The sequence below is a fragment of the Bos grunniens genome, chromosome 10 (assembly GCF_055505025.1).
Source record: "Bos grunniens cultivar Pamir isolate PY7600 chromosome 10, Bosgru_T2T1.0, whole genome shotgun sequence".
Classification (NCBI taxonomy): domain Eukaryota; kingdom Metazoa; phylum Chordata; class Mammalia; order Artiodactyla; family Bovidae; genus Bos; species Bos grunniens.
The window spans coordinates 98,212,081-98,237,977 of NC_141174.1; the positions used below are offsets into that span (position 1 = coordinate 98,212,081).

The 25,897-nt window shown below is 40.7% G+C and overlaps 1 protein-coding gene and 1 long non-coding RNA gene across 5 annotated transcripts in view; both read left to right on the forward strand.

Moving 5' to 3' along the window:
- TRIM36 (tripartite motif containing 36) overlaps positions 1-11,730 on the forward strand; it is a 30,692-nt gene extending 18,962 nt beyond the window's left edge. Inside the window, exons 6-10 of the mRNA XM_086323282.1 lie at positions 1,855-2,108; positions 2,340-2,464; positions 5,990-6,280; positions 9,387-9,684; positions 11,273-11,730. Of these exons, the coding sequence (XP_086179408.1) occupies positions 1,855-2,108; positions 2,340-2,464; positions 5,990-6,280; positions 9,387-9,684; positions 11,273-11,627 (1,323 nt within the window). The 3' untranslated portion in view covers positions 11,628-11,730. The remainder of the gene's footprint in view (positions 1-1,854; positions 2,109-2,339; positions 2,465-5,989; positions 6,281-9,386; positions 9,685-11,272) is intronic.
- A 7,456-nt stretch (positions 11,731-19,186) lies between these two features.
- Positions 19,187-25,897, forward strand: part of LOC147365478 (uncharacterized) — a 207,685-nt gene continuing 200,974 nt past the window's right edge. The window contains exon 1 of one of the 4 annotated variants that reach the window (XR_015135577.1): positions 19,187-20,099. This is a non-coding gene — a long non-coding RNA (uncharacterized LOC147365478). The remainder of the gene's footprint in view (positions 20,100-25,897) is intronic. The other 3 variants (XR_015135578.1, XR_015135576.1, XR_015135579.1) reach the window with 3 other exon arrangements.

The following is a 25,897-nucleotide window of genomic DNA, read 5'->3' on the forward strand; positions in this document are numbered from 1 at the left end:
ATCCCTAACACGTGGCACATTATCACCCAGGCAGGTGGCACATACCACCCAGAGATTGTATCTGTCGTCATTTTAAGTTTGTCCTCATAGTTTTCTCAGTCATCTGCCTTTATTCTTTAAAATGTATTTTTGGCTGTGCTGGGTCTCCACTGCTGTGCAGACTTTGTCGCGCTGCGGCGAGCGGGGGCTCCTCTTGGGCGCAGTGCAGGGGCCTCTCATCGCAGCGGCTCCTCTCGTTGTAAGCACAGGCTCGAGGGCGTGCAGGCTTCAGTACTTGTGGCGCACGCGCTTAGTGCCCCCACGGCATATGGACTCTTCCTAGACCAGGGAGCAAACCGCGTCCCCTGCATTGCCAGGAGGACTCTTATCTACTGTACCGCCAGGGAAGTCCTGCCTTTACTTCTGAGATAAGGAAATCCAGTGCTTATTTTTGAGTTTGTCATTCAGTAGCTTGAAAACTGAGCAATTCAGGCATTAAGTATTCATGTAGGCACTGACTCCTTGAGATCCTGGAGACATCATTTAACATTTTTTGTACCTTTGACCTAAGCTGTATTTGTAGGGTTATCAGTAAGAGTCTTCTGTACTAGAAAATTTGTCTCCGTTCTCGGTGAAGATTGCGACACTGTCTTTTATCTATAATTATACTTTGCTGGAAACAGCCTCCTCTTTACCTGTGTATAATGATATTTCTGAATTTAATGTGCTATGTCACTGAAAAACTACCAGAATGTCATCACTTTCTTTCTCTCTTCCCATCCCCCCTTTAAAAGATTGGCTGTTGGGGTTAGAAAACAAGAGAAGGAAATCTGGAAAAACTTTCCTTTCATTATAAATGTTGGCCAGAAGCCACTGAAAAATGTACAGTGCACTTGTGCCATATATTGTCAGCTTTTAAGAATGTTCTCGAAGACTGTACTGTTGGCTGCTGTTATGAGTGTATTATGAGTGCTTGTAAGTGCTTTGCAGTCTTATTTCCAAAGTCAAGTCAATCTCTGATTTTGTGGACATCCAAAATGTTCAATAAGCATCTTATAGAGAGGATCATTTTTTGGCAAAGTAGTGGAACAGCTGTGTATATGGTGAAAATATGTGACATTGAGGTATGCATTTATGTATTAATGAATAATCTTTCTCAATCTTCAGAAAAGCCTACATGGTCTCTCTTATCCCTAGTTTTCAGAACAGAAAAATAAGAATAAAGAAGTTAATTTGCATAACATGTTATTAAATCAGTATTAATTAAATTACAATTTATTTATAGTTACTGGGTTGTCTGAAAAGTTCATTTGGATTTTTGCATAAGATGTTATAGAAAAACCCAAATGAACTTGTTGGGCAACCCAATATATCACTAATACTAATTTGAAGAGAAAAGTTACAATTTTATATCTTAGTAATGTAATTTTTTTCAGTTTTATATCTGTGGGTTACCTTTTTAAAAAATTGGAATATGGTAGAAAGAATAAAATTTCTTGAATTAGAAATGAATAAATAACTGCAGATTTTTTTTTCCTGTGTCCTTAGTTAAATCAGATAATTTCTGCCTATGTTCCTTCATATACAGATTGAACGTTGCTTTTTATTTCATTGAATACATTGTTTATTGCTGGACTTTGGAGATTGAAAGCTTAAGGAAATACAGTTATTATAAAATCACAAACTGTGTCTAAAAGTTGCTCATCATCCCTCATTAAGTGTATTTGATGTCAAGTTATTGTTCTGACAGCTTCAAGGTGCCAGACAAAATCTTCTTCCTTCCAGGATTTGGGTTTGTTGTGCTGAATTTTGACTCCTTATGAAAAGGCATTTGGATTTAGCAGATAAGCTAATGCTTTGCTTCTTTTACAATAGTGTAATGGAGAGCGGGCTAAAGAAGATGCAATTATACATTTTGAAAAGCTCTTTGAAATCCTAGAAGACAGGAAATCATCTGTTTTGAAGGCAATTGATGCTTCTAAGAAACTAAGATTAGACAAATTTCAGACCCAAATGGAAGAGCACCAGGGGCTGCTGGAGAACAGCGGGCTCGTGGGCTACGCTCAGGAAGTGCTGAAGGAGACGGATCAGTCTTGCTTTGTCCAGACGGCAAAGCAGCTCCACGTCAGGTATTTTGATTTGAACTGACAGTCTCTCTAGCCGCGTCATTAAACACTGCTCCGAGTTTCCGCTGTAGCTCTGATGGCTTCGGAATGCTGTGCCGTGTGCAGGACCTCTTGCTTCACTCTTAACCGAGTGCTGAGTGAAGTTTTCTTTAGTTAATCTCATTGCAGATGTTTAGTCTGATTTGCCTTTTTAAAGAATCATTTTTATATAAAACATTTTATATCTGTCTATAGAATACAGAAAGCTACAGAGTCTTTGAAGAGCTTTAGACCTGCGGCTCAAACTTCTTTTGAAGACTATGTTGTTAACACATCTAAACAAACAGAACTTCTTGGAGAATTATCTTTTTTCTCAAGTGGTAAGTTTTAATATCCGCATACCTTCGCTTTTTTGGTTGGAAATCATACTGTGTAGATGACACATGGGCTTTCCTGGTGGCTCAGCGCTAAAGAATCCGCCTGCCAGTATAGGAGATGCAGGTTGGATCTCTGGGTCGGGAAGATCTCCTGGAGAAGGAAATGGCAACCTACTCCAGTATCCTTGCCTGGGAAATCCCGTGGACAAAGGAGCCTGGCGAGCTACAGTTCTGGGGGTTACAACTAGTTGGACTCGACTTGGCAGAATACACAGAAATTCTCTTCAGCTTGACACTATAAAGCAGCAACTCAGTTGCCCAGACCTTCCTATCCTAAAATTGTATGCCATTTATGTTTTTATAACCATGTTTTTATGCCCCAAAGCTAGGTTCTATTGGTTTGTATGTTTTTAAACATTGTGTGAATGGGCATCACACTGTATGTGTCTTTTTTGGTAAATTGCTTTTTTGAAAAATTAAGTTTAGGATAAATATTTGTTAATATATGAAGTTCTGGTTTACAACTGTATTTTAGCTTTACTGTTCCATTATATAAATAACTTTCCTACTGAGCGACAGTCTGTTCCTGTTTTTTATCTGTTGTAAACAGCTCTATCAAACATCTTAGTCAGTGTTTCTCTGTGCCTGTGTATGAGTCTCCCTAGGGCAGAAGCCTGGAAATGGTATATCCAGGTTAAAGGTGACTCTAAGATGTTTAAGCGTTTACAGTGCTGTATGAGTTTGCTAGGGCTGCTGACATGAAACACCACTGATTGGGTGGTTTAAACACCAGAAATGTGTTTTCTCTGATTCGGGAGCTTAGAGGGCTGAGATGAAGCTATTGGCAGGGTCGGTTTCTCCTTGAAGCGCAGGTGGCCGTCTTCTCCTTGTGTTCTCACACAGTCTTCCCTCTGTACGCATCTGCATCCAGATTTCATCTTAGAAGGACTCCAGTCATACTAGTCATTTTGTACTAGGTCCACCTCACTGACCTGATTTTAACTGCGGTACTTGTTTAAAAGCCCTCTCTCCAAATAAAGGCACATTCTGAGGTATTAGTACCAGGGGCCAGAACCTTACCATGTGGATTTTAGGGCGCATGGTTCAGTCCCTAATGATTGCTTGTGTTTGTGTTCTGCTGCTCACCAGTAGGGGGGTAGTCTGTTCCTTTTTCTTCTCGTCTTGTTCATCTCCTTCAGACTTCTCTCCATGGTGAACAGTTACACTCTTTGGAAAAGGATCTGTGTGTGTCCTTAGTTGCTCAGCTGTGTCCGACTCTGCAACCCCGTGGACTGTAGCCCGCCAGGCTCCTCTGTCCAGGGGATTGTCCAGGCAAGAATACTGGTGTGGGTTGCCATGCCATCCTCCAGGGGACTTCCCAACCCAGGTCTCCCGCATTGCAGGCGGATTCTTTACCATCTGAGCCACCAGGGAAGCCCAAGAATACTGGAGTGGGTATCCCTTCTCCAGGGGACCTTCCTGACCCAGTAATCGCCTGCATTGCAGGAGGATTCTCTACCAGCTGAGCTACAAGGGAAACCCTTGGGAAAGTATAAGCTTAATTATTGTGTAGATACAGATGTGTAGATTTGTATTTAGTCAAAGGAAATATGTCTTGTTAAAAAGTTAAATACTGAAGGATTATTACTATGACCATCTTTCTCTTCCAGTCAGTGCCTGAATCTCCTTTTGACTATATACTTTTCTTATCTATTCTCTTTTTCCAAAATGTATACTTGAATTGTTTTTTATATATATGTTATTGTTTGTTTACTTAGGAGTACAAGGTCCTTCCTCCTCTGGGGCAGGGGGTCCCGGAATTGTCTTTCGAAAGAGGAGATTGAGGTTGGGTAATCTCAGGCTATGCCAGTGCATAACGCAGAACCAGTAAAACCTGTGGGTCAGGATGTAAAGTGGTCACCCGTCTTCCGCCTGCTGGGTGCTCTCCTCACTGTTCCCTGCATAACATTTTTTTAGTAAGCTGTGGTTTAAAAAAAAAGAAAAGAAAAGAGGTATAGGGTGAGGCATACCAGTCATGATGGTTGTTTTTTTTTTAACTTTAAAATGTAGTTTGGATGACTTGTTAGATACCTTGACTGCACAGAGACATGCACAGACACACTTACGCTGTCCATTGCTTGTACGCAGCTGGAGGATAAAGGAAGCTTCTACTGTTCATTTCACGTGTTTCTCTGTGATTTGATACAAACGTGTGTCTGTTTCTGTGTGCATGTGCATGTGTAATCCTTACAGCTTATTTTTACCATATGACCAAAGCAGTTAAGCTGTTTGGAATTTATTCTATGGAAAAGATGATGAATACACACAAATATTTAGCTGTGAAATTTTGATCATTGTATTTTTAGTGAAAAATTAGAAACATGTTTCTGAAAATAGTTAAGTGTTGCTATAGTGGGATACCACTGGGAGAAAAATACTGGCAGGAGCTATACAAAATTATTGTAGTGATAATCTTTGAATTACTTAATTTGTGTGTGTGTGTTTTATGTAGTTTCTGATTTTCTTACAAAAATGTGTATCTTGTTAATGCCAAGAAAAAGTCATTTTAAATTGCTTTGCAATTCTGAGAAAGATAATATGAAAAGAAATTATATAACATTTTGACATTTATTATTATACTAACCAAACTTAGATTTTTTACTAAAGTTAGTAACTAAGTTACTAAAATAACTTAAAAGAGGACAGAAATTAGAAATTTCACATCCAGGGTTGTTATTTCAGTAAATGGGCATTGAAAGGTATATGGTTAAAAATTTTGATTTATGACATTAAATGGCAACCCACTCCAGTGTTCTTGCCTGGAGAATCCCAGGGATGGGGGAGCCTGGTGGGCTGCTGTCTATGGGGTCGCATAGAGTTGGACATGACTGAAGCAACTTAGCAGCAGCAGCAGAATTAATATGGAAAGCTAAAATTGTTTTACTAATTTTCTTATTTTTCATTCTTCTTTCCCCTTTCAGTTTTAAACATAAATATACACTTTGAAAATCTCTATTTTATTACTTTTCTTTTAAAATTTTATTGTAACAAAACTTATCCTGAGATCCACCCTCTTAAATTTTTGATACAGAATGTGGTTTTGTTGTCTATCGTCACAGGGTGTACAGCAGATCTCTAGAGCTTATTCATCTTGCTTAACTGAAACTTTATGCCTGTCTATTAATAAGCACACATTTCTCCCTGCCCCCCAGCTCCTGGTAACCACCATTCCAGTCTTTGATTTCATGAATTTGGCCCTTGTAGATACCTCACATAAGTGGGATCATGACATGAGCATTGGTCTTTCTGTGTCCTGTTTGCTTCATTGAGCCTGTCCTCAGAGTCCATCTGTGTTGTTGTATTTGTAGGAATTATTCTTTTACTTATACACCTTATTATAAATACAGAAAGTTCTTGGACAACAGAGAAATCTTTTAGTTTTTGTCAATAAATCATTTTTACTGAGGAAAAAAATAAAGGTTCTGAAATAATAGTTTAATATTGTTTTCTGTTTTATAATTCTTTCAGGTGTAGATGTGCCAGAGATCAATGAGGAACAGAGCAAAGTTTATAACAATGCTTTGATAAATTGGCACCATCCAGAAAAGGATAAAGCTGATAGCTATGTCCTTGAATATCGCAAGATTAATCGAGATGAAGAAATGTTGTCTTGGAATGAGATAGAAGTGTCTGGCACAAGTAAAGTTATTTCCGATCTGGAGAGTAATTGTAACTATGCTTTCAGAGTAAGAGCCTACAAGGGTTCCATCTGCAGTCCTTGCAGCAGAGAACTGATTCTTCATACTCCTCCAGCTCCAGGTAGTGTGAATACTGGGGATAAGAAAAGCGTACAGTTGGAAGAGACCATGATAAAAAATAAACCTGCTGATGTGTCTGTGCAGACCTACATTAAAGCCACCTCTCATTTGTAAAAGATTCTAGAAAAGTAGATTCTATATCCAGCTAGGATTTAGAAATAGAATGAATACTTGAATTTTACCATGCAGGCTGAGAATAGGATTAGACTTCTAACTGATAACAGATACAGAATAACATGACATTTGAATGTGTAGGGTTATTAATTTGGAATTAAAATAATGTAAATGCTACCTTACAAGTTTTATATAGTATAATTCTATTTTTTGATCAGTTTATAGAGATCTCTATTAGCATAGGATCTGGGTAGATATTTTAGAAATTTATTGGTATGATAACATGAAGTATAATTTTAGTTAACCTAATTCTGACTTGTCTGGCTTTTCTAACCCAGTGATTACCAGCCCATGGGGATGGAAGGCACATATTAAAGCCACATGGATAGCCCTCCTTCCCCTTCCCCCCACACTGAGAGCTCCTTCTACCCAGCACTGCCTCTCCTTTCCAACCTGGTAACCACCGATACTACTTAAACAAGGCCTGTACATTTTTATAGAATGAGAATGACTTACAGGTTAGTTGATGTTCACTACAGTGTTTCCACGGATAAGGGACGTATAGAAGCAGAGTTATGCTCATCCTGGTGACCAGGAAATCATTTTGCCCTTAGACGTTTCTTCACTTGGCTTTTAGACCCCATCGCGCCTGCCCATTTTAGTGGCTTATGTACCCATATTTTGTGCACTCTGCCCTTCCTTGCCGTTTTGTCCAGGGTGTGCTATTCACTCTTTGTTTTTCATGTATATTGTAGCTAATTAAGAAAAAACAACAACCAAATGCATAAGGTTGGCTAAAAGTACTTTTCTTGAACTTTAATAATATCCATAAGAGAGTTTTAGGGTGCATTTACAAGTATTAAGTAAATATTTTATGGTTTATGCAGTTTCCACTTTATTTTCTAGTCTGACTGAAAGCGGAAGGAAAAAGAAACCTGAAAGCAGCTGCTGTTTTCAGTGACGAAGTGGAGGGGGGTGGAGGAGGGGGAACATTAAAAGCTGTCTTCCTTTTCTCTGGGAGAAGCCATATGAATAGGCTGACCATCTAAATTTATTTTGCAAACTGGGAGACATTTGAGATTGAAAGCAAGCGTGAGTTGTCATGCCAGGACAAACCGGGAAGACTGGTCAGATCTCATTCACGGAAAATGGTTTTAGCTTGTTAGCAACATGGCAGCCCACTCCACTTTCCTCTCCTGGAGAAGCCCCATGGACAGAGGAGCCTGGCGGGCTACAGTCCATGGGGTCGCAAAGAGTCAGACATGACTGAATGTTAAAATTTGCCATTTTAGCTATTTTTAACTGGATGCATCAGTGGCATTAAGTACATTCTGTGCACCCATCATTATAGTCTCTGGAACTTTTTCATTTTTCCAAATCAATACTGCATCCATTACATGGTAACCCCTCCATCCAGCCTTCCTTCTGCCTCTGCCTCTATGAATCTGCCTCTTCTAAGTACCTCGTGTGTGAATGGATTTGCATAATCCTTTTGTGACTGGCTTTTATTTTCAAGCTTCCTTCATGTTGTGGCACCTATCAGAATTTCCTAACTTTTTTAGGTTGAATGGTATTCCATTGCATGTATATCCCACTGTCAACTTAAAAAAAAAAAAAGCCCAATGTGAGAGTGTTATTGGGGGCAAAATGAGGACTGCAGTCTGGGAAAGCAGCCACTCAGACAGCTCTGAGAAACTGCTCCGAAGAGGCAGAGGGGAAGGTCAACACATGTATGATTTTGGTGAAGGGAGAATCCGTGCAATCAAGCACATATTTTTTTATTTTTCAGAAGGTTTCTGCTAGTTACAAGGAGCAGTCGTCACCATGAAGGATTTTAGTGCTTTTTTAGATAGGAGGCGATAACAAGAACTGGGCTCATAAACTAGGCTCCTGAAAATAGAGCAGTCCTGCCAGTCTGCCCTCCCCGCCCGCCCCCTGCACCGAGGGCCTCATTTCTGCTCTCCACCCTGAACTCATTTCAGGGGTGTTGAAAACCGGCAGCTGCAGCAGCACATGATTTAATCCTTGCAGAGATAGACGGCAAGTGCCAGTGGCAAGTGCCAACTTGAAGTTGACACCACATTTTCTTTGTGCGTTCATCTGTTGACGGGCATTTGGGATGTTTCCACTTTCCGGGCTAGCCGCCAATGAATGTTAGGCTTAATGGGTTTAAGTTGATAGGCTTAGGAGAGTAGTGTTGTCTCCATTCTGCAGTTGAGGAAATTAAAGTTTAGGTTAAGCTCCAGTTAAATGTTTGAGCTAGGAATTCAAACCCAGGTGTCTCTGAACCCAAAGCTTATGCTTTTTTTTTTTTTTAAAGCAAAACACTTTCTTGTGTCTGCTATCTTGATTGGTAAGGAGAAGACCTTATTAAAATTGCTAATATTTTCTGTATTTGTAAAATTTGGGCTTCCCTAGTGTCTTGGTTGGGAAAGAATCTGCCTCCAATGCAGGAGACCTGGGTTTAATCCCCGGGTCAGGAAGATCCCCTGAAGAAGGAAATGGCAACCCACTCTGGTATTCTTGCCTGGAAAATTCCATAGACAGAGGAGCAGGAAAGGCTGCAGTCCATGGAATTGCAAAGAGTCGGACATGACTGTGACTAACTTAAAGATAAAATTTGGAATAAATTTTAAGAAAACATGCAGATATTTTTGAAAATATACAACCCCTTATTTTAGGGATAAAAAAAGAACAGATTCAGTAGTATAAGGTGTTTAGGTTTGCTGTATCTATTCCAAGGAGCTACATTCATAAATTTCTCCTACATTGAAAATGTTTCTTCCACTTTGAAATTACTGAAAATTTTCAGGTACAGAGAATTTGCTGGAAATCGTTTCTGAGTTGGGGTTTTGGTTTGTGAATAGGGTAGGATAATATTCTTCCTCCTATCTCTTTTTAGTAATTTCTGTTTGAAAGCCTGTTAAATTTAACCATAGAGTGTAGAAATGCTAATAAATAATTTGCAGGCTAATTTTAAGCTCTGTTTGCAGTTTTCAGTTTCCTCTTTGATGAAAAATGCGGCTATAATAATGAACACCTCCTGCTGAACTTGAAGAGAGACCGTGTGGAGAGCAGAGCTGGCTTTAACCTTCTGCTTGCTGCGGAGCGGATCCAAGTGGGTTATTACACCAGCTTAGACTACATTATCGGAGATGTTGGGATTACTAAAGGGAAGCATTTCTGGGCCTTCCGTGTGGAGCCGTACTCATACCTGGTGAAAGCGGGCGTCGCTTCCAGTGACAAACTGCAAGAATGGCTCCGGTCTCCCCGGGACGCAGTTAGTCCGAGGTAGAGTCTTTTATTGATCTAGAGCTTGATAATTCTTTAATTCTGTAAAATGTAAACATCCTGGTTTAGCACGGCAAGCCTGAAAGTGGACTTGGATTTACTTCCTGCATTTGGAGTATTTAGTATGTAGAGGATGCCTTTCTTAGATTCAGAGGTTTTGGCTGTGCTTATGTGGCTGGCTAAGAAAAGATGTCACGTCGTCTTGTATCACAGTGACTAATGAGCTTTAGCAGTTAAATTCTAATGCTGTGAGGAAACAAGTCTTTTTTGGGTACACCTCTTGATTATGGTATAGCTTCGCAATTTAGAATATTCAAGGGCTTTCATATCAGTTCTCTTAATTATAAATAAAATTGCATAAATGTTTTTTATTTATTTTAGTTGCTCAGTCGTGTCCGACTCTTTGCGACCCCATGGACTGTAGCCCTCCAGCCTCTTTGTTCCATGGGGTTCTCCAGGCAAGAGTACTGGAGTTGGTTGCCATTCCCTTTGCCTCTAAATGCCATATTTCACAATTGGTGCTAAATGGATACAGTTTCTTTAAACAGTCCTATAAGTACTTTAAAAATTTGGTCACGGTAAACATGCTCCCATGGCAAAGAATTTCAGTTACTTGAGAGTGACTATTTAATGTTCTGTACAGTTTAGTTGTGTTACATGATGTAGTGTGAACTAGTCCAGACAGACAGTTTTTGATCACTTACGTCTACAGAAATCCCAGAGTAACAATCTGAGTGACAGGAAAAACTTGTTGCCCTAAGATGAGAAATTGAAACAATAGTGAAAATTGCAATACGGAAATAGTTTCTTAAACACAGTGGCGTGTCTACTTGGTAAATTATTAACAATGTTAAAAAAGTTTACAACATGAGAAATACTAGAAGTGAAAAGACCTGATGGAAATGGTTGATGTCCTGTGCTCACAAGTGTACTAAGGTAAGAAGCACCCTGCACGGGGAAAAGTGGAAGGAACTTTGTATCAAAATTTTCTTTAAGGTTTTACTGTTTTATAATCAAAGGAGACTAAAACTCTTCATGATGCTTGCTTGCATCATAGAGCCATGTAGAAAATCCCAACCAGGAAATAACAGTTCTTAGCAGCAGAATGAAACATGCTTTTTTCTCCTGCTTTATTTTGTAGTGCCCATTTATTTTACATAGTCTGATAAAGTTTTTGGATTAGGAGATCTGTGTTGGTTTCTGTTTTCTTATATATGATTTTATGCTATAAATATTCAATATTTGTCAAGCCCCTTCCATTTCATCCCCCCCTGCTTTATTTTTGATAGGCCAAAATTACTAATTATTTTTAACTTCTCATCTGTTTGTTTATATATATAGGTAAAAATGGGTGATACTTTATGACAGAATTTGGGTCTGAGTCTGTGGTGTAATTCTAAGTGACACTGTGTAGTCCTTATGTTTCTAACTGATTATGGTTTAGCAGAAAGGTTTTGATGTAAAAGCAGTTACAATTGATTTTAATTGAACTCAGTGTATATCATCTGGTGAAAATGTTCTGAAGCGACTTGCAGGCCTTCGGATGATGATGCAGGTAAGATCCTGCTCTGTCTGTGCTGTGTTTTAGGTACGAGCAGGACAGCGGGCACGACAGCGGCAGTGAGGACGCCTGTGTCGATTCTTCGCAGCCCTTTACGTTGGTTACTATAGGTATGAAGAAAGTCTTTATTCCCAAGTCACCTACTTCTTCTAATGAACCTGAAAATAGAGTTCTTCCCATGCCAACAAGTATAGGAGTTTTCCTCGACTATGATAAAGGCAAAGTGGCCTTCTATGACATGGATCACATGAAATGCCTCTATGAGCGCCAGGTGGACTGCTCGCATACGATGTATCCAGCGTTTGCCCTGATGGGCAGTGGAGGAATCCAGCTCGAAGAATCCATCACAGCGAAGTACCTAGAGTACCAAGAGAACATGTAGTCACACATCTGATGTGATTTAGGATGAAAACTGTGAGCAGAGTAGTGCCTCGGGGTTAGCCTCCGTAACTAATTATATATCATCTGAGCGTTGTGTCACCACACTTATTTTTTGTGTCTGTTTCTTCTTCAAACACAGAAAACCTAAGCAGCCTTTCTGCCTTTCACAAATGCCGGGGAGAGACGTTCTTTCCTAGTTAACACTGAGATGGGTAACTGGACTTTTCTTTTTTATGCACAGGAAATCTAATTTATTTGTATCAGCGTGTGTTGCTGATACTTAGACATTCCTTGTTTTGGGCTGGGGGGAAGGGATCCCAAAGTATTTATTACTCTTCTTTTGTGTTTGGTTTTCATTTTTGTATCATGTTTATGTCCTCACAGAAGATATTTTTTAAATGCCTTATGGATAGAAAGTAGTACTAAGCATGGTGTTGTGCATTTGTTTTTAATAGGAAAACAAAGGTATAGATAGATAAAACGAAAAAGGCCATAGAAATAGTAGTATATTTAAATGGAAAATTATGTATTTAAGAATATACTGCCTAGAAAATGAATACTACTGTTTGTTTTCTTCTGAGACCACAAACTGTAAGGACATCTTAGAGTTTTCTTGGCTGGTAATGCCTGTACTTGCATGTGTAAGAAACATGATTTATTGCAGGAAACACAGAATTCTTGGCTAACACATGAAGCTTTTCACTTCATATGATTTTTTGGGAAACTTTTTTCTTCAATTTTTTTTTTTTTAGTTACTTTGTGAGCATATTTGAGCTTATATCAATATTTATTTTTCATAAATACTAGTGACAATAATGATGCCATTCTTTTGTTTTTTGTGTTTTGTAATTTTCATTTTGGGACACAAATATTACATATCAGATTGTCCTGGTTTATGTTTACATATTTGAAAAGTTCACAATATATTTTCAGTGTCATTAAATATGTTATAAAACATGAAGTAACTATCTGGTCAGTTGTATGGCATTTTCTATGGCTCATTGGTAATAAGTATTTATTATATAAGGAAATAAAAGTATAGATTTGTTTAGAAATAATAACTGAAAGCATAATGACTGTGTATACCCTTCTTAAAAGTCGAAAGTTCTTTGAAGAATTACATTTTATCTAAATTTTATCCTCATTTTTGAAAGATACTCTTTCTTGGGTGGTTTTATTTAAACTGGTTAGTTTTTTTAAAGTTAGCGTATTCAGAAACTAAGACTGTTAAGTATATTTAGCGTTAATCATTTCGGAATTCTTTTCATACATTTTAATTGACTAACCAAAACTCTTAGCTCTGGCTTTTTTGTTGTTGTTATATACATATATTAATGGAAATCTGTTATTCAGGTTGGTAACACTAAATTAGTACCTTTTCCCCCAGACCCAAGAAGGAAATATCATGGAGAGTTTCAGTGTTTAGGAAGCTTTGTTCCTTTCCCACCTATGAATGGCAATCTATGACGTAGGCTGAACTGAACAAATACGCGGTGTTATGCGGGTCGCTGTGCAATAAAGCCGCTAACGTCACATGTACGGTAATGTCTGATAGTCTCCAGCCTGTGACGTGCGTAGCATGTAGACATTTTAAATATAAAGCTTTAATAGGGATAAGAAAGCTGGATTTATAAAGGGATATAAAACATTGTATAGTTGCATATAATTGTTCTCTTGAACTTCTTTCATTTTTAATAAAAATTAAAAGTAAGTCAAATGTCATTATTGAAGTTTGCATTCCAGGAGTTCTCAGTGTGTTTACATGGAGAATAGAAGCAGTGTATGAAAAGATGTTTGACTGAATATATTAACCTAGAGGTAAAGTTCTATTTAAAATTATTTTGGGCTTTTGCTAGCTTTAATTCTTGTGGAAGTGATCATTAGAAAAGCTTAACATCAACAGGGACTCTTGAATAATGCAGAATTAGGGGGGAGTCCACTCTGTATGCAGTTGAAAATCCCAGTATAACTTTATGATCGACCTGTTGCATCCTTGGTTCTACATCTAAGAACCCAACTGACCGGGGATTGTATAGTACCATAGAATGTGTTCACTGAAAAAAAAATCCATTATAAGTGGACCCATGCAGTTTAAACCTGTGTTGTTGAAGGATGAACTGTCTAAACTGATCAGTTTGTCTAATATTTCTATTTTAAAAGTTATCTATTGTTTCTGACTGCTCTGGTTCTTCGGGGTGGCATGTGGGCATTTCTCCTGACGTGGCTCACAGGCCCTGGAGCACACAGGCTTCCACAGCCGTGCCACGTGGGCTTAAGGTCCCTGGCGTCTGGGGTCTGTTCCCTGACCTGGAAGCAAACCCAAGTCCCCGGCACTGGAAGGCACTTTCTTAACCACTGAACCACCAGAGAAGTCCCATTATGTTTCTTCTTTGATCTATACTAGGTCAGATATTTTTCAGATGAGCAGCCCCTCCGTCACATTTATACTCTTCGGTTATGAGGCTCTGGTATAGTTAAGTCTGAATCGCAGTGAATTGTTACTCATGGTTGATGGGTCTTAATTTTAAAATAAATAAGAGTATATTCACAAATAACCCTGTAATAGTGTGTAATAACTTCATTCTCATATTCACAACTGCTTTCTTGAAAGTAGTAGAAATCAGACTATTTCTGGGGGATTGAACACCATCTGAACCTGTTACTCTTCTAATAACCCCCGTCATCTGATAGCCCCTGAGAATGCACACTGTGTGGAAATAGAATCAGTCGTTGGATTGCTACAGGAAGCAGTTGTGAACTAGTGTTGTGGGTAGGAACACTCTTAAGAAATGATGTTCCACCAGACAGATTTGCATTCATTTTAAATGAGTTTTACCTGCTTATGGGAATAACATCGCATAAGAATTGGAGGGTGTCTTGGGACTTGAATTAAACTTGAAGGACTTTTTTTCCAAGTTTGACTTGGAACTACGTCATTTCACAGAAGTCTTGGACTCCTGCTCTTATTAGACGCTGTGCTGTGTAATGGGTAAAAAGTGAACGAGACAGTCTGGTTAGGTTCCTGCCTTTAGGAGCCTACTTTCTAGGAAGGAGAGATGATAAAAATGAAAGGGACCAAGGGGGTGCTGGAGGTGGGAGCTAATACTTGATTTGTGGTCAGGGAAGCCCCTCTGAGGAGGGTGATAGGAGTCTGACACTTGATCTCCAGGAGCTGGTCGGTGTACCAAGGGCTGAGTGCTGAGCATGTTAGGTATAGTGAACGTGAACTGCAAAAAGGCTTTGAGATAATAGAGTCCTGGCTGGTAACAGAATTGCCCTAGCTGGTTCAATTGAAAAGAAGTTAATGCAAGAGTTGCTTAGAGATACGGGCAGCCTTAGAGTCGTGAGATGGCTGGCACGGGCTAGCCACAGCTTAAAGCCATTACCACATCTAGAGCAAGGAGGACAAGGGGAAATAGTGTTCCTAGATTCCAGGGAGAGGGAGACTGGGAAGGGAGGGTTGCCACGGAGGCAGCTGTCAGCACGGGTGGGTGCCAGGCGGGGAGGGGAGGAAGACATACAGTCCTCTGGATCTGCTGGGCTGCCTGCTGACCAGGCCTGACTGGCTGCCGCTGGTGCCCTCTGGAGATGCTCACCGCGGGAGTCTTCCTGGGGCAGAAGTGGGGTGACCGGGTCTGTGGTGGTTGTGGAGGGGGTGGTGTAGGGGGAGAGGAATGGGCAGAGCCGGAAGGAGGTTGTTGTCTTTGGGGGAGAAGAGGGGAGGCTGTAGGCCACTGTGCTGGCTGCTTCAGTGAGGGCATTTATAATCTGAAATGTAAACAAAAGGAGGCATTTTGATCCCTAAAGACTTAGACAGCTAACACACTTTCCCCTCTTAGCTTCCTGGTACTTCTCTTCTTTGCTGCCTGTTCTTTACTGAGATCTGAGTCTAATGATGTTGCTTTTTTTCCCGAGTTTGCTGTCTCTTGTCTGAAATACCTTTGAATAGGGAAGAATAATTAAGTGTCATGGTTAAGAAAAAAAGGTTTCCTTGAAGTCCTGGGCTAGACTGATGCATGCAAGTAAGTTTGTAACATACTGTCAAAATAAAATTGAAGTGTGCCGTAAGTGAATTTTAGACTATAGCCTACCCGTGGATACTAAAAATATTTTTAATAAAATTATTTCCCTTTTTTTAAAGGTGCATTTATTTATCTTATCTGAACACAATGGTTTATTAGGTTTTCAAATGCTATATTGCATATTTTTAGAAGACCTAAAAAGGTTCCTTGGCTTTGTTTATGTTGGGATGTGGTTCAGTTGAGTTTGAATCTCTGCTCACTGGCCAGATTATATATGACTGCTTCCGAAGATCTGCTTGCTTTTCTTCCAAGTCTTGGTCTCATTAAAAGACTATAAATCTTTTAAGTGCAGAGGTAATGTCCTTTGGATTAGTGTACCTGTCATGTGATACTAAAACTGTTGGAGCAACATTGATTTTATTTTCTTAGTAGAGTGGTGAGTAGTCTTAGCTGCTGTAGAAATGTTTTCTCTCTTTTTTTTTTTTATTGGGGGGGTGAAGGGGAATGGGGGCAGAGGCGGCGCCCCACAGATGGCAGCCAGCCCAGAGTGAGGTGCGGGGGCTCCAGAGGAGAGAAGAACCCAGTCCAAGGCCCCCAGAAGGGCGAGGCGTGCACCCCTGCTCCTGGTCGTGGGAATGATCCAGCCAGAAAGCCACCACGCGATCCAACTCGCGCGCCATGCGATCCTTCCAGGCCCGCAGCATCTCTTGTTCCTTCTCCATGTCCTGTGGAGAGAGACTTGGAGACACGGCTCCCCCAGAGGCCATGCCGTCTTCTCGGGTGCCCGTCCCGTCGGTGGACTCCCCGGGGCCGCAAGTCACCCCAGGCTCGAGTAGCCCCCTAGGGCTGCCTGACTCGGAGCCTCGGGAAGCCCCCCCACACCCCCCGGGGCAGGCCTGCCCTCCTGACCAAGATGGGCCCCCGGACTTAACTCCCCGTTCCCGCCCCCCATCCTGGAAGGCCTCCTCCAGGACAACACCGACCATCCCCAGCCCGCACCCCTGCCCGGGCCGCCGAGCACTGGCCTGCCACACTCGGAGACCCCGGCTCATCACTCCCTGTCTTCCAGGAAGCCACATGGAGCAGAGTGCTGTCGCGTGACTGTCACTCAGCTGACCCCTGTTTTCTCTCTCTCTTAAGTAATATCTGTATGTCTCCAAAATAACAAGTACAGGGTTTATAAAGTTAAATAATAGTAAAAAATGCTTAACAAAACCCAGAGACCTCCCAAACCCCCACCTGTACCCCTTCTAGCTCCCTAGAGTCAGTGACATTGACTCTTATTTGTTTCTTCTGTATTTATAGTAATGTTCATTTTCTCCTAATATAAGAGATTACTTACCAACATCCTGTAATATTAAATGAAGGTTTGAACTCTCTAAGTAAACGTTGTTCCGTATTCAGCTAAGTAGGTCTGTTATGTCTGCCTTTCTTGTACAACTTTTGTTTTTCTTTTGGAATTAAAAATTGCCTGTTTTGTTGACTTAATTTTCTTTAGCTGTCTAGCTAAATTGTCCTACCTGTTTCAAAGGTTTGTAAAATGCCTCTAATATGGCAATTCCAGAGGTCAAACATATTTCTATGTTTTTATTTTTCCTGGGGAATCTGCTAGAGCTCTGTCCTCCTGCTCCAATGTGGACTGCTTGGTTCCTGGGCCTGTTACGAATACATAGCTCTCTTGGGGCTTCCCTTTGCCTTTATGCTAGGAATAACCCATCCTTCTAAGTTGAACCCCATTTCCTGGATCCCATGTTTTTCTTGTAATTTATGCCCTCATTTTATAAGTAAGTATAAGTAAGTATCTTGAGAGATGGTTCAGGGGAGGTAGACTTTTTGGAAATCTTGCATTCTAAAGTTTCTTTACTCTAACTTCCCACTTAACCATTAGAAATAATTCTCCTGTTTTTCAAAGAACTTGTATCTGGTGAGTAGATTCAGTATTTGATAAAATTGGGGCATTTTAAGATGCTATATGACACCTTAATTTGTTTTACTCATTTGAAATCTTTGTACCTAAATGCTCCCTCCATTTTTAAGCACATCTGACTTAAGTGGAAATATTTGTATTCCAGAAATTATTTTGCTGGTAAAATTTCTTGGGTTACCCGTTCTGCCCATAACTTTGACATGTAAGCATTTGAATTCCTTCTTGGAGAGTCCTAGTAACTGAGCAACTTTCATTTTCACTTAATACACCCTAAAACTGTTGAGTGACAGAGAACATTTAAAAATGTTGTAAAGGTTAGTACATCATGGTATCTAAAGGGTAATATGTCTAAGAGCAGTTTAAAGGTATGGAGGAAAGGGGAGGACTCCATGAGCAAATAAGTTTGGCTGTTACTCCATAAATTTAAATTAGATACTTGATGTGTTTTTGACTGCAGGAATTTTCACAGCGTTTACTGCCTGTTGATTTGGCTCAGTCTCACAGAGAATTCTGTGTATCACATGGACACAGTAGCAGTGGTTATTGTGAATTTTTGGCTTGGACTTATATCTGAAATTTGTCATTTAATAACTGTATGATCTTAGACAAGTTCATCACCTGTAAGCTTTATCTTATCTGTAAGATAGTTCTAGTGCCATGTACTGAGGCTCGATAATGTACACGAAGTACTTAACACAGGGTCTTGTATACAGTAAGTACTTATATATGGCGGCTTCACATACACATTCTGCTTTTAAATAGCGCTTCTGAAAATAGTATTTAACTTTATAAGATATCTTTTACAAATGATAGAAATATATTTGAATACAGAATTATACTAGGGAAGTCTTAGAGTTTTCAGCTGCTATTATTTGCTTATAAAGTTCAAAATCAAACTGGAGAGGTACAGTGGTCCCCCCCTTATCCACATGGAATGTGTTCCAAGCCCCTCTGGATGCCTGAAGCTGCAGATAGTGTTGAACTCTCTCTCTATATATATTTTTTCCTGTACCTACATACCTACTGTAAAGTTTAATTGATAAATTAGTCTCAGTAAGAGGTTAACAACAACAATAAAATACAACATTTGCAACACTGTGTGTACTTGGTTGCTCAGTTGTGTCCAAACTCTTTGTGACCCTCCTGGACGGAGTCCTGCCAGGCTCCTCGGGATCTCCAGGCACAGAATGCTTGGGTGGGTAGCCACGCCCTTCTCCAGGGGATCTTCCCAACCCAGGGATTGAACCCAGGTCTCCTGAACCGCAGGTGGATTCTTCACCGTCTAAGCCACCAGGGAAGCCCCTTTGTAACACTGTCCTGTAATAAAAGTTACCTGAATGTGGTCTCTCACAGTACCTTATTTTCCTGTACTCATCCTTCTTGTGAGATGTTAAAATGCCTACATGATGAGATGAAGTAATGTCAGTGATGGAGGCACTGTGAATCTCGCTAGGCTGCTGCTGATCTCCTGATTCTGGATGTCTGGTATGGACCCTGTTGGTGGTTGAGGGTTCTGGGCGGGGGGCAGCCAGACAGCGTGAGTACATCCCTGTTACTCAAAGCAGCACAGTTTAAAACTCATGAATTGTTTCTGTCTGGAATTTTCCATTTAATATTTTTGAACTCTGGTTAGCCGTGGGTAACTGAAAAAGCAAAACTGTGGCTGACGGGGGGACTATTGTATATGAATAATTAACTTGAGGAATAATTCAGCCAGTAAGATAATTCAGTTTTCTATGAGATCAAGATAATATGGTCCATGTGTTTCTTTGCTTGTTACTTAACAGGCGAGAGAATGTAAAACACAAAGGGAAAGGACTCATGGCCTGTGTCGCCTCTACAGGGTCTCAGATAAACTCAGTTCACCCTACATCTTTCAGTCGCTCCTGGAACCTTGTGAGGATCATGTTAATTAAAATGCAGCATGCACAGGGCTTCCCAAGTGGCGCTAGTGGTAAAGAACTCATCTGCCGGTGTAAGAACTGTGGGTTTGATCCCTGGGTGGGGAAGATCCCCTGGAGGAGGGCATGGCAACCCGCTCCAGGACTCTTGCCTGGAGAATCCCTTGTAGAGAGGAGCCTGTGGGCTGCAGTCCATGGGGTCACAAAGAGTCGGACACGACTAAAGCGACTTAGCACGGTACAGCACACATGTACTTCGGGGCAGTGCTTTTCCATGTTAACGTGCCTGTGGGTCACCTGGGGGCCTCATTAAAATGCAGATTTTGACTTGGTAAGGCTGAGAGGGAGCTTAAGAGTCTGCATTGCTAGCTGGCTCCAGGTGAAGCCAGCTTCTACAGACCGCAGTGTGAATAGCCGGATGTCGAGAGCAGGACACAACTAAGCGACTAAGCAGAGCCCAGCCCAGCCCACCAAGCAGGATGGCTCCTCTCTGTGAGTACGGCTGGGGAGCCCCGGGGTAGAAGAAATGATAAAACATGAGGCAGTTTGCAGTGAAAGTTTAGCAGTCTCAGCGCAGCTGGACTGGGAAGTATCATCTGAGTTCAGCTTCATGAGATTTACAGGTAAGTCGTTATGTGTTAAAGAAGCTTTGAATCGACTCCACACTTGGGCAAATATTCAATTGAAATTTCCAAGCTACTGAGTTTTACAGTATTAAGACTGAGTTTGGGCTTCCCAGATTAAGTCCATGGGTTCGAGAACCCATCCATTTAAAACAAACCAGCTGAACTCAACACGCGTCTTCGAGAATGTATCTTATGTAAAATTGCTTGATCCTAAACTAAGATCATGGCATCCAGTCCCATCACTTCATGGCAAATAAATGGGAAACAGTGGAAACAGTGGCTGACTTTATTTTTCTGGGCTCCAAAATCACTGTGGATGGTGATTGCAGCCATGAAATTAAAAGACGCTTACTCCTTGGACTGAAAGTTATGACCAACCTAGACAGCATATTAAAAAGCAGAGACATTACTTTGCCAAAAAGGTCCGTCTAGTCAAAGCTGTGGTTTTTCCATAGTCACGTATGGATATGAGAGTTGGACTATAAAAGCTGAGTGCCGAAGGATTGATGCTTTTGAACTGTGGTGTTGGAGAAGACTCTTGAGAGTCCCTTGGACTGCAAGGAGATCCAACCAGTTGAGGTCCTTTAATGGACTGGAACTTGGTGGTCCGGAGTCAACCGATAAGAAAGTAAAGGAGAGAGAAAGAGGCTGATATTCCTTGGTTTACGCAGAAAGCCAATAAAGCCCCTGCATGGGGCTTGCTCTGTTCATGAAGGCCTCAGGCGCCCTCTCGATGGGGTGAAGGTGCAGAGTGCCTTCTCGAGAGGGTCTTAGAAGCCTGGGCAGGAAAGTGAACTCAGCCTCTGCACTCCAGGGGATCAGCCTGAAAAAGAGAGAGAGGGGGAGAGAGAGAAAAAAAGGACATGGGGACCAGAGCTCTGATGGAACAAAGGTGTTTGATTAAAACATGGTGTGGGTGTATATACTGTCTTATAAGGTAATTATTCTCAGCAAAGATAAAAATTCCAGACTTACAAAACATAGGCGATCCATATTAAAGACAGAGTTGTAAACAATCACTTTTACCATGTGGCTCACAAGAAGGAAGAGGGTACTTATCACTGTAGAGAAAAACTAATGAAGGAAATGCCTGGATTCCTCAACCCCCGGGAGAGGCTTGCCTCTCCTCTTAATTCCTGAATGCTCAGGAATTAATAAGGAACAGAGAATTCCTGACAGATCCAAAACAGCACACATGCAGCCTCCTGTTAAATGCTTCCTGACAGTTTTACCTATTTTACAAGTAACCTCCCTAATGTCTCAATGCTAGTTGGTGGCAGAGGGGGATTTGAACTCAAACCTTACTACAAAATCTAAATATTGAACTGTTATCTAACTTTCTTGTTAAACTCACTTAAATATTGAGGAATGTTTGTAAATAAAATGATGACAATAACTGAAAAAAATAAATTCTGCCATCAACTCTTAGAAAAGTTTTAAATGACTCTGCTGCTGCTGCTGCTGCTAAGTCACTTCAGTCGTGTCCGACTCTGTGCGACCCCATAGACAGCAGCCCATGAGACTTCCACGTCCCTGGGATTCTCCAGGCAAGAACACTGGAGTGGGTTGCTATTTCCTTCTCCAATGCATGAAAGTGAAAAGTGAAAGTGCAGTCGCTCAGTCGTGTCCAACTCTAGCGACCCCATGGACTGCAGCGCACCAGGCTCCTCCGTCCATGGGATTTTCCAGGCAAGAGTACTGGAGTGGGGTGCCATTGCCTTCTCCGTTAAATGACTCTATAGCATTTAATTGTTGGATCGTTAGATTTTCTAGTCTTTGCTCTTGTTCATGTTGCTTTGAAGAATGTCCTTGGTAGAGGGGTTTCAAAGTGATGACTCCATGAGGAATATACCTGTATATATTTTCCTCATCTGTAATGGGAAAAATGCCTATCTTGTAAAAAAACAAAACTTGAATTTGAACATTTTTCTGCTTTGGGGCAGGGCATATACTTTGCATTTTAGGGTCACATCTAACCTTTGTAACTTTCCCTGCCTCTGAAAGCCTTTTAGTTTTTCAAGGCTCATATACAATTTTGAAGAGATGTTGTTGTCATCTTGGAAGATGAGAAATAATCTTTTCAGTATCTTTAGTAGACTCAGCTTTTATGTGTTTTTGAAAGAAACCATGCCTAAGTTGGTGTTAACACAAATGGTTTGATAATTCTGCTGATAAGAAATCATGTTCATAGGCAATTTTCAGTTTATCGGTTCTAAAATGGTTGGAGTTACTAGATTCCAGCTAAGGAAAAGCTCATTATCTGCAAAGTGTAGAGATGTGTGTACTTTGGTGACAGTTTATTAATTATTTGCTTTGTCTACAATATCCAATGCCTTTTCCCTTTACCCTGAAATAGAAGTGGTTTCAGAAAAGAATTTAATCTGTGTGTAGTCTTGGTTGAGTTCTTTGAGATAATTTCCCTAACTCCTCCGAAGATCTTTTTGTTTCCTCAGTTTTAATTCAACCATCTGCCACAACCACTTCTCTACAGTTTTTCACCTGTCCGCAGTCCATTTAGATAGTAAATTACTATGTATGTATGTAGTTAGTAAAATTACTTTATACTTCAAAGGGGCATTTGTGAAACTAGAAAAGCTTCCAGTCTGTATTAACTTTATTCTCTCTATATGTTAGCATTCCACTGATGTACAGTTTAATTTAGGGACAACTGAAGTGAAAAAGGCATTGATTAAAACAAAAAAATCACATTGAAGATAGTAAAAAATATTTTGATGGTGGAGATAAATGTTACAATTATTTGAATCAGTTGTGTTGGTTCCTAATCTCGTAATGTAATTGACTCACCTGCACTTACGTCTTTTAATAGTCTTGAATTATGTTGACCCATGAGTTTGAATTTTTTCCCCCAATTGATCAATTTCCTAAGGATATTTCCAAGTCTTTCCCATCCAGACTCCCTGTGAATAGGGACATTAGCCAGCCTTTGCAGTTAGGTGACTGTAGATGGGAATCTAGACATCTGAGAAATCTGTCCTTGTATTAATAGAAGACAGCAGCACGCCACAGAAACGCAGACTGAAGGATAGGTTCCTACAGGTACTGTGAACTGAAGTTAGGCTGCCTCTCCTGGGCTCCTGTCCTAAAAGGATGGATTGCAAATAAGTTAATTTGAAGAGATTAGATCTCTTACAAACAAGTCTTTGGAGGAAAAACAGAGAATCTGGATCAGGGCGTTTTTCTGTTGCTGACATTCTGGGAGAGAATCTTGAGTCATTTTGGACCATCTGTGTTTGCTCTGGGTGTTTAGGACTTTGTAATTCCAAACTCTGAATTGATTAACACTGGAAGCAGAGTGGGGCCCTGACTCACACATCATCTTAATCCCTTAGGTGCTCTCATCTTTGCACCTGGCTTCAGTCATGGTTCCATAGTTTATTACCTCCAGCCTGTATCTCTCCTGTATTTCCCAGACCATTTATATAACCGCCTACTTGCCATGGACAAGTCAGGTATCTCAAGAGTCCCTCAGAACTAAAACTAAGCTGCAGTTTCCCAGGGCTCTTGATCCTTGCTCTCGCCAACCAGGCAATTCATTTTAAAAGGAGAGCTGCTAAGTTTTTTTTTTTTTTTTTTTTTAAAGATAGAATAGTGAGTCAGAGAGATAACTTAGATAGAGGGTCCTTTGGGGATCTTCAACTGCTCATGAAGTGCACCAGAAAATCACGTCAGCAGTTCGCCGTCCCTCCTCTGAAAGCCTACTAGATGGTGAAGAATAATGGCTTCTGTGGTAAATTCTCCTCACCTCCCCAACTCCTGTCAGTGTGACGAAAGTTCTGGCCCAATTGCTTTCCTGTTCTTTAGCAACAGCATCCCCATTTGGCATGCTTACTGGATCCACTGTCTAGGGATTGTGGTGCCATGTAAAGAATTTCAGAGTGAGGTTGTGTGTTGTTTAATCACTCAGTCATGTCTGCCTCTTTTGCGACCCCATGGACTATAGCCTGTGAGGTCCTTCTGTCCATGGAATTCTCCAGGCAAGGATACTGGAGTGGGTTGCCATTTCCTTCTCCAGAAGGTCTTCCCAACCCAGGGATTGAACCCACGTCTCCTATACTGGCAGGTGGATTCTTTACCACTGAGCTATGAGGGAAGCCCTTGGAGCAAGGTAGACAAGTTCAAATCTTAGGTCCACTACTTTTTATGGAATAGCCTTTGCACAGTTTCACAACCTTTCAAAACTACTATAACAGTAGTTATAAAATGAAAAACACCCACATCATAGAATTTGTTGAGTATTAGATGAAGTAAGTATGCCTGGTGTAGAAACACTCAATGAATATGAATTCCCTCCTGCTTTCACAAACTGGGAGCAAAGGTCACAAGCTCCCTGTTTCTAATTCTCCCACACAGTAAAATATACTTGTTGGCTTCTTTTAATAACATGAGCATCTCTCTTGGTAGATTGAGGAAGTAAAATTCTTTCTTCTGTTTTCCATTTTTTTGTTGTTGTTGTTCTGTAAAGTGTCCCATTAAAAGAGTATGTTCAAAGAAAAACAGTTTTTTTCCTGGTAATTTAACAATTTTATATTTTAAGCTAAACCAATATCTTGAATCAGATGATAAAGAGTTGTTTTTAGATTGTTCTTTTGCTTCTATTAACAATTACCTTGAAATTACCTTTTGAGGTGACTTCCTGCTGTAGCTTTCTTGACATAGTGTCTGGCCTATTCAGTTCAGTTGTCCAGTCGCTCAGTCATGTCCGACTCCTTGTGACCCCATGAATTGCAGCACGCCAGGCCTCCCTGTCCTTCACCAACTCCTGGAGTTCACTCAAACTCATGTCCATCAAGTCCGTGATGCCATCCAGCCATCTCATCCTCTGTCATCCCCTTCTCCTGCCCCCAATCCCTCCCAGCATCAGAGTCTTTTCCAATGAGTCAACTCTTCCCATGAGGTGGCCAAAGTACTGGAGTTTCAGCTTTAGCATCATTCCTTCCAAAGAACACCCAGAACTGATCTCCTTTAGAATGGACTGGTTGGATCTCCTTGCAGTCCAAGGGACTCTCAAGAGTCTTCTCCAACACCACAGTTCAAAAGCATCAATTCTCCGGTGTTCAGCTTTCTTTATAGTCCAACTCTCACATCCATACATGCCCACTGGAAAAACCATAGCCTTGACTAGACGGACTTTGTTGGCCAAGTAATAGTAGGTGCTAAGCAAATTCTAGACCTGATTAGCTGGTGGTACAACTGTCATTGTCTCAACAATAACACCTAGGGACCTCCCTGGCCGTCCAGTGGTCAAGCCTCCACACTTCCAATGCATGGGATGCAGGTTTAATCTCTGATTGGGGAACTAAGATTATGTATGTCTTGTGACATGACCAAAAAATAAGCAGTTAAAAAAAGACCAATAACATCTAAATTATGATGACAACCTGTAGACTTGCAGTATCAGACATATGCTCAAGATCAGGTTTGCTCGTGTATTTCACTGTCAGTGAGCAGACTAGACACTTCGGAAAAGAGGAAATCCAAAAGACCAACGCATGTTTAGAGATGCAAGACAAGATGACATCGAGACGTCACTAACACCTCTGATTGTCTGGCAAGTACTTGTAAAATTGTGGATTTTACAGGAACTCAGACATGGCTGGTGAGATGGTAGATAGGTGGAAGCCTTTTTGAATAGTAGTTTTATTTTCTAGTCAATTTGAGGGTTTGCCTATCTTAATTGCCTAGCAAGTCTGCTCATAGATGTATGTCCTAGAGATTTCAATCTCCTGTCCATCTGGATACATACAGGAGAAAAGAGTCTCAAAGTGGATGTAAAC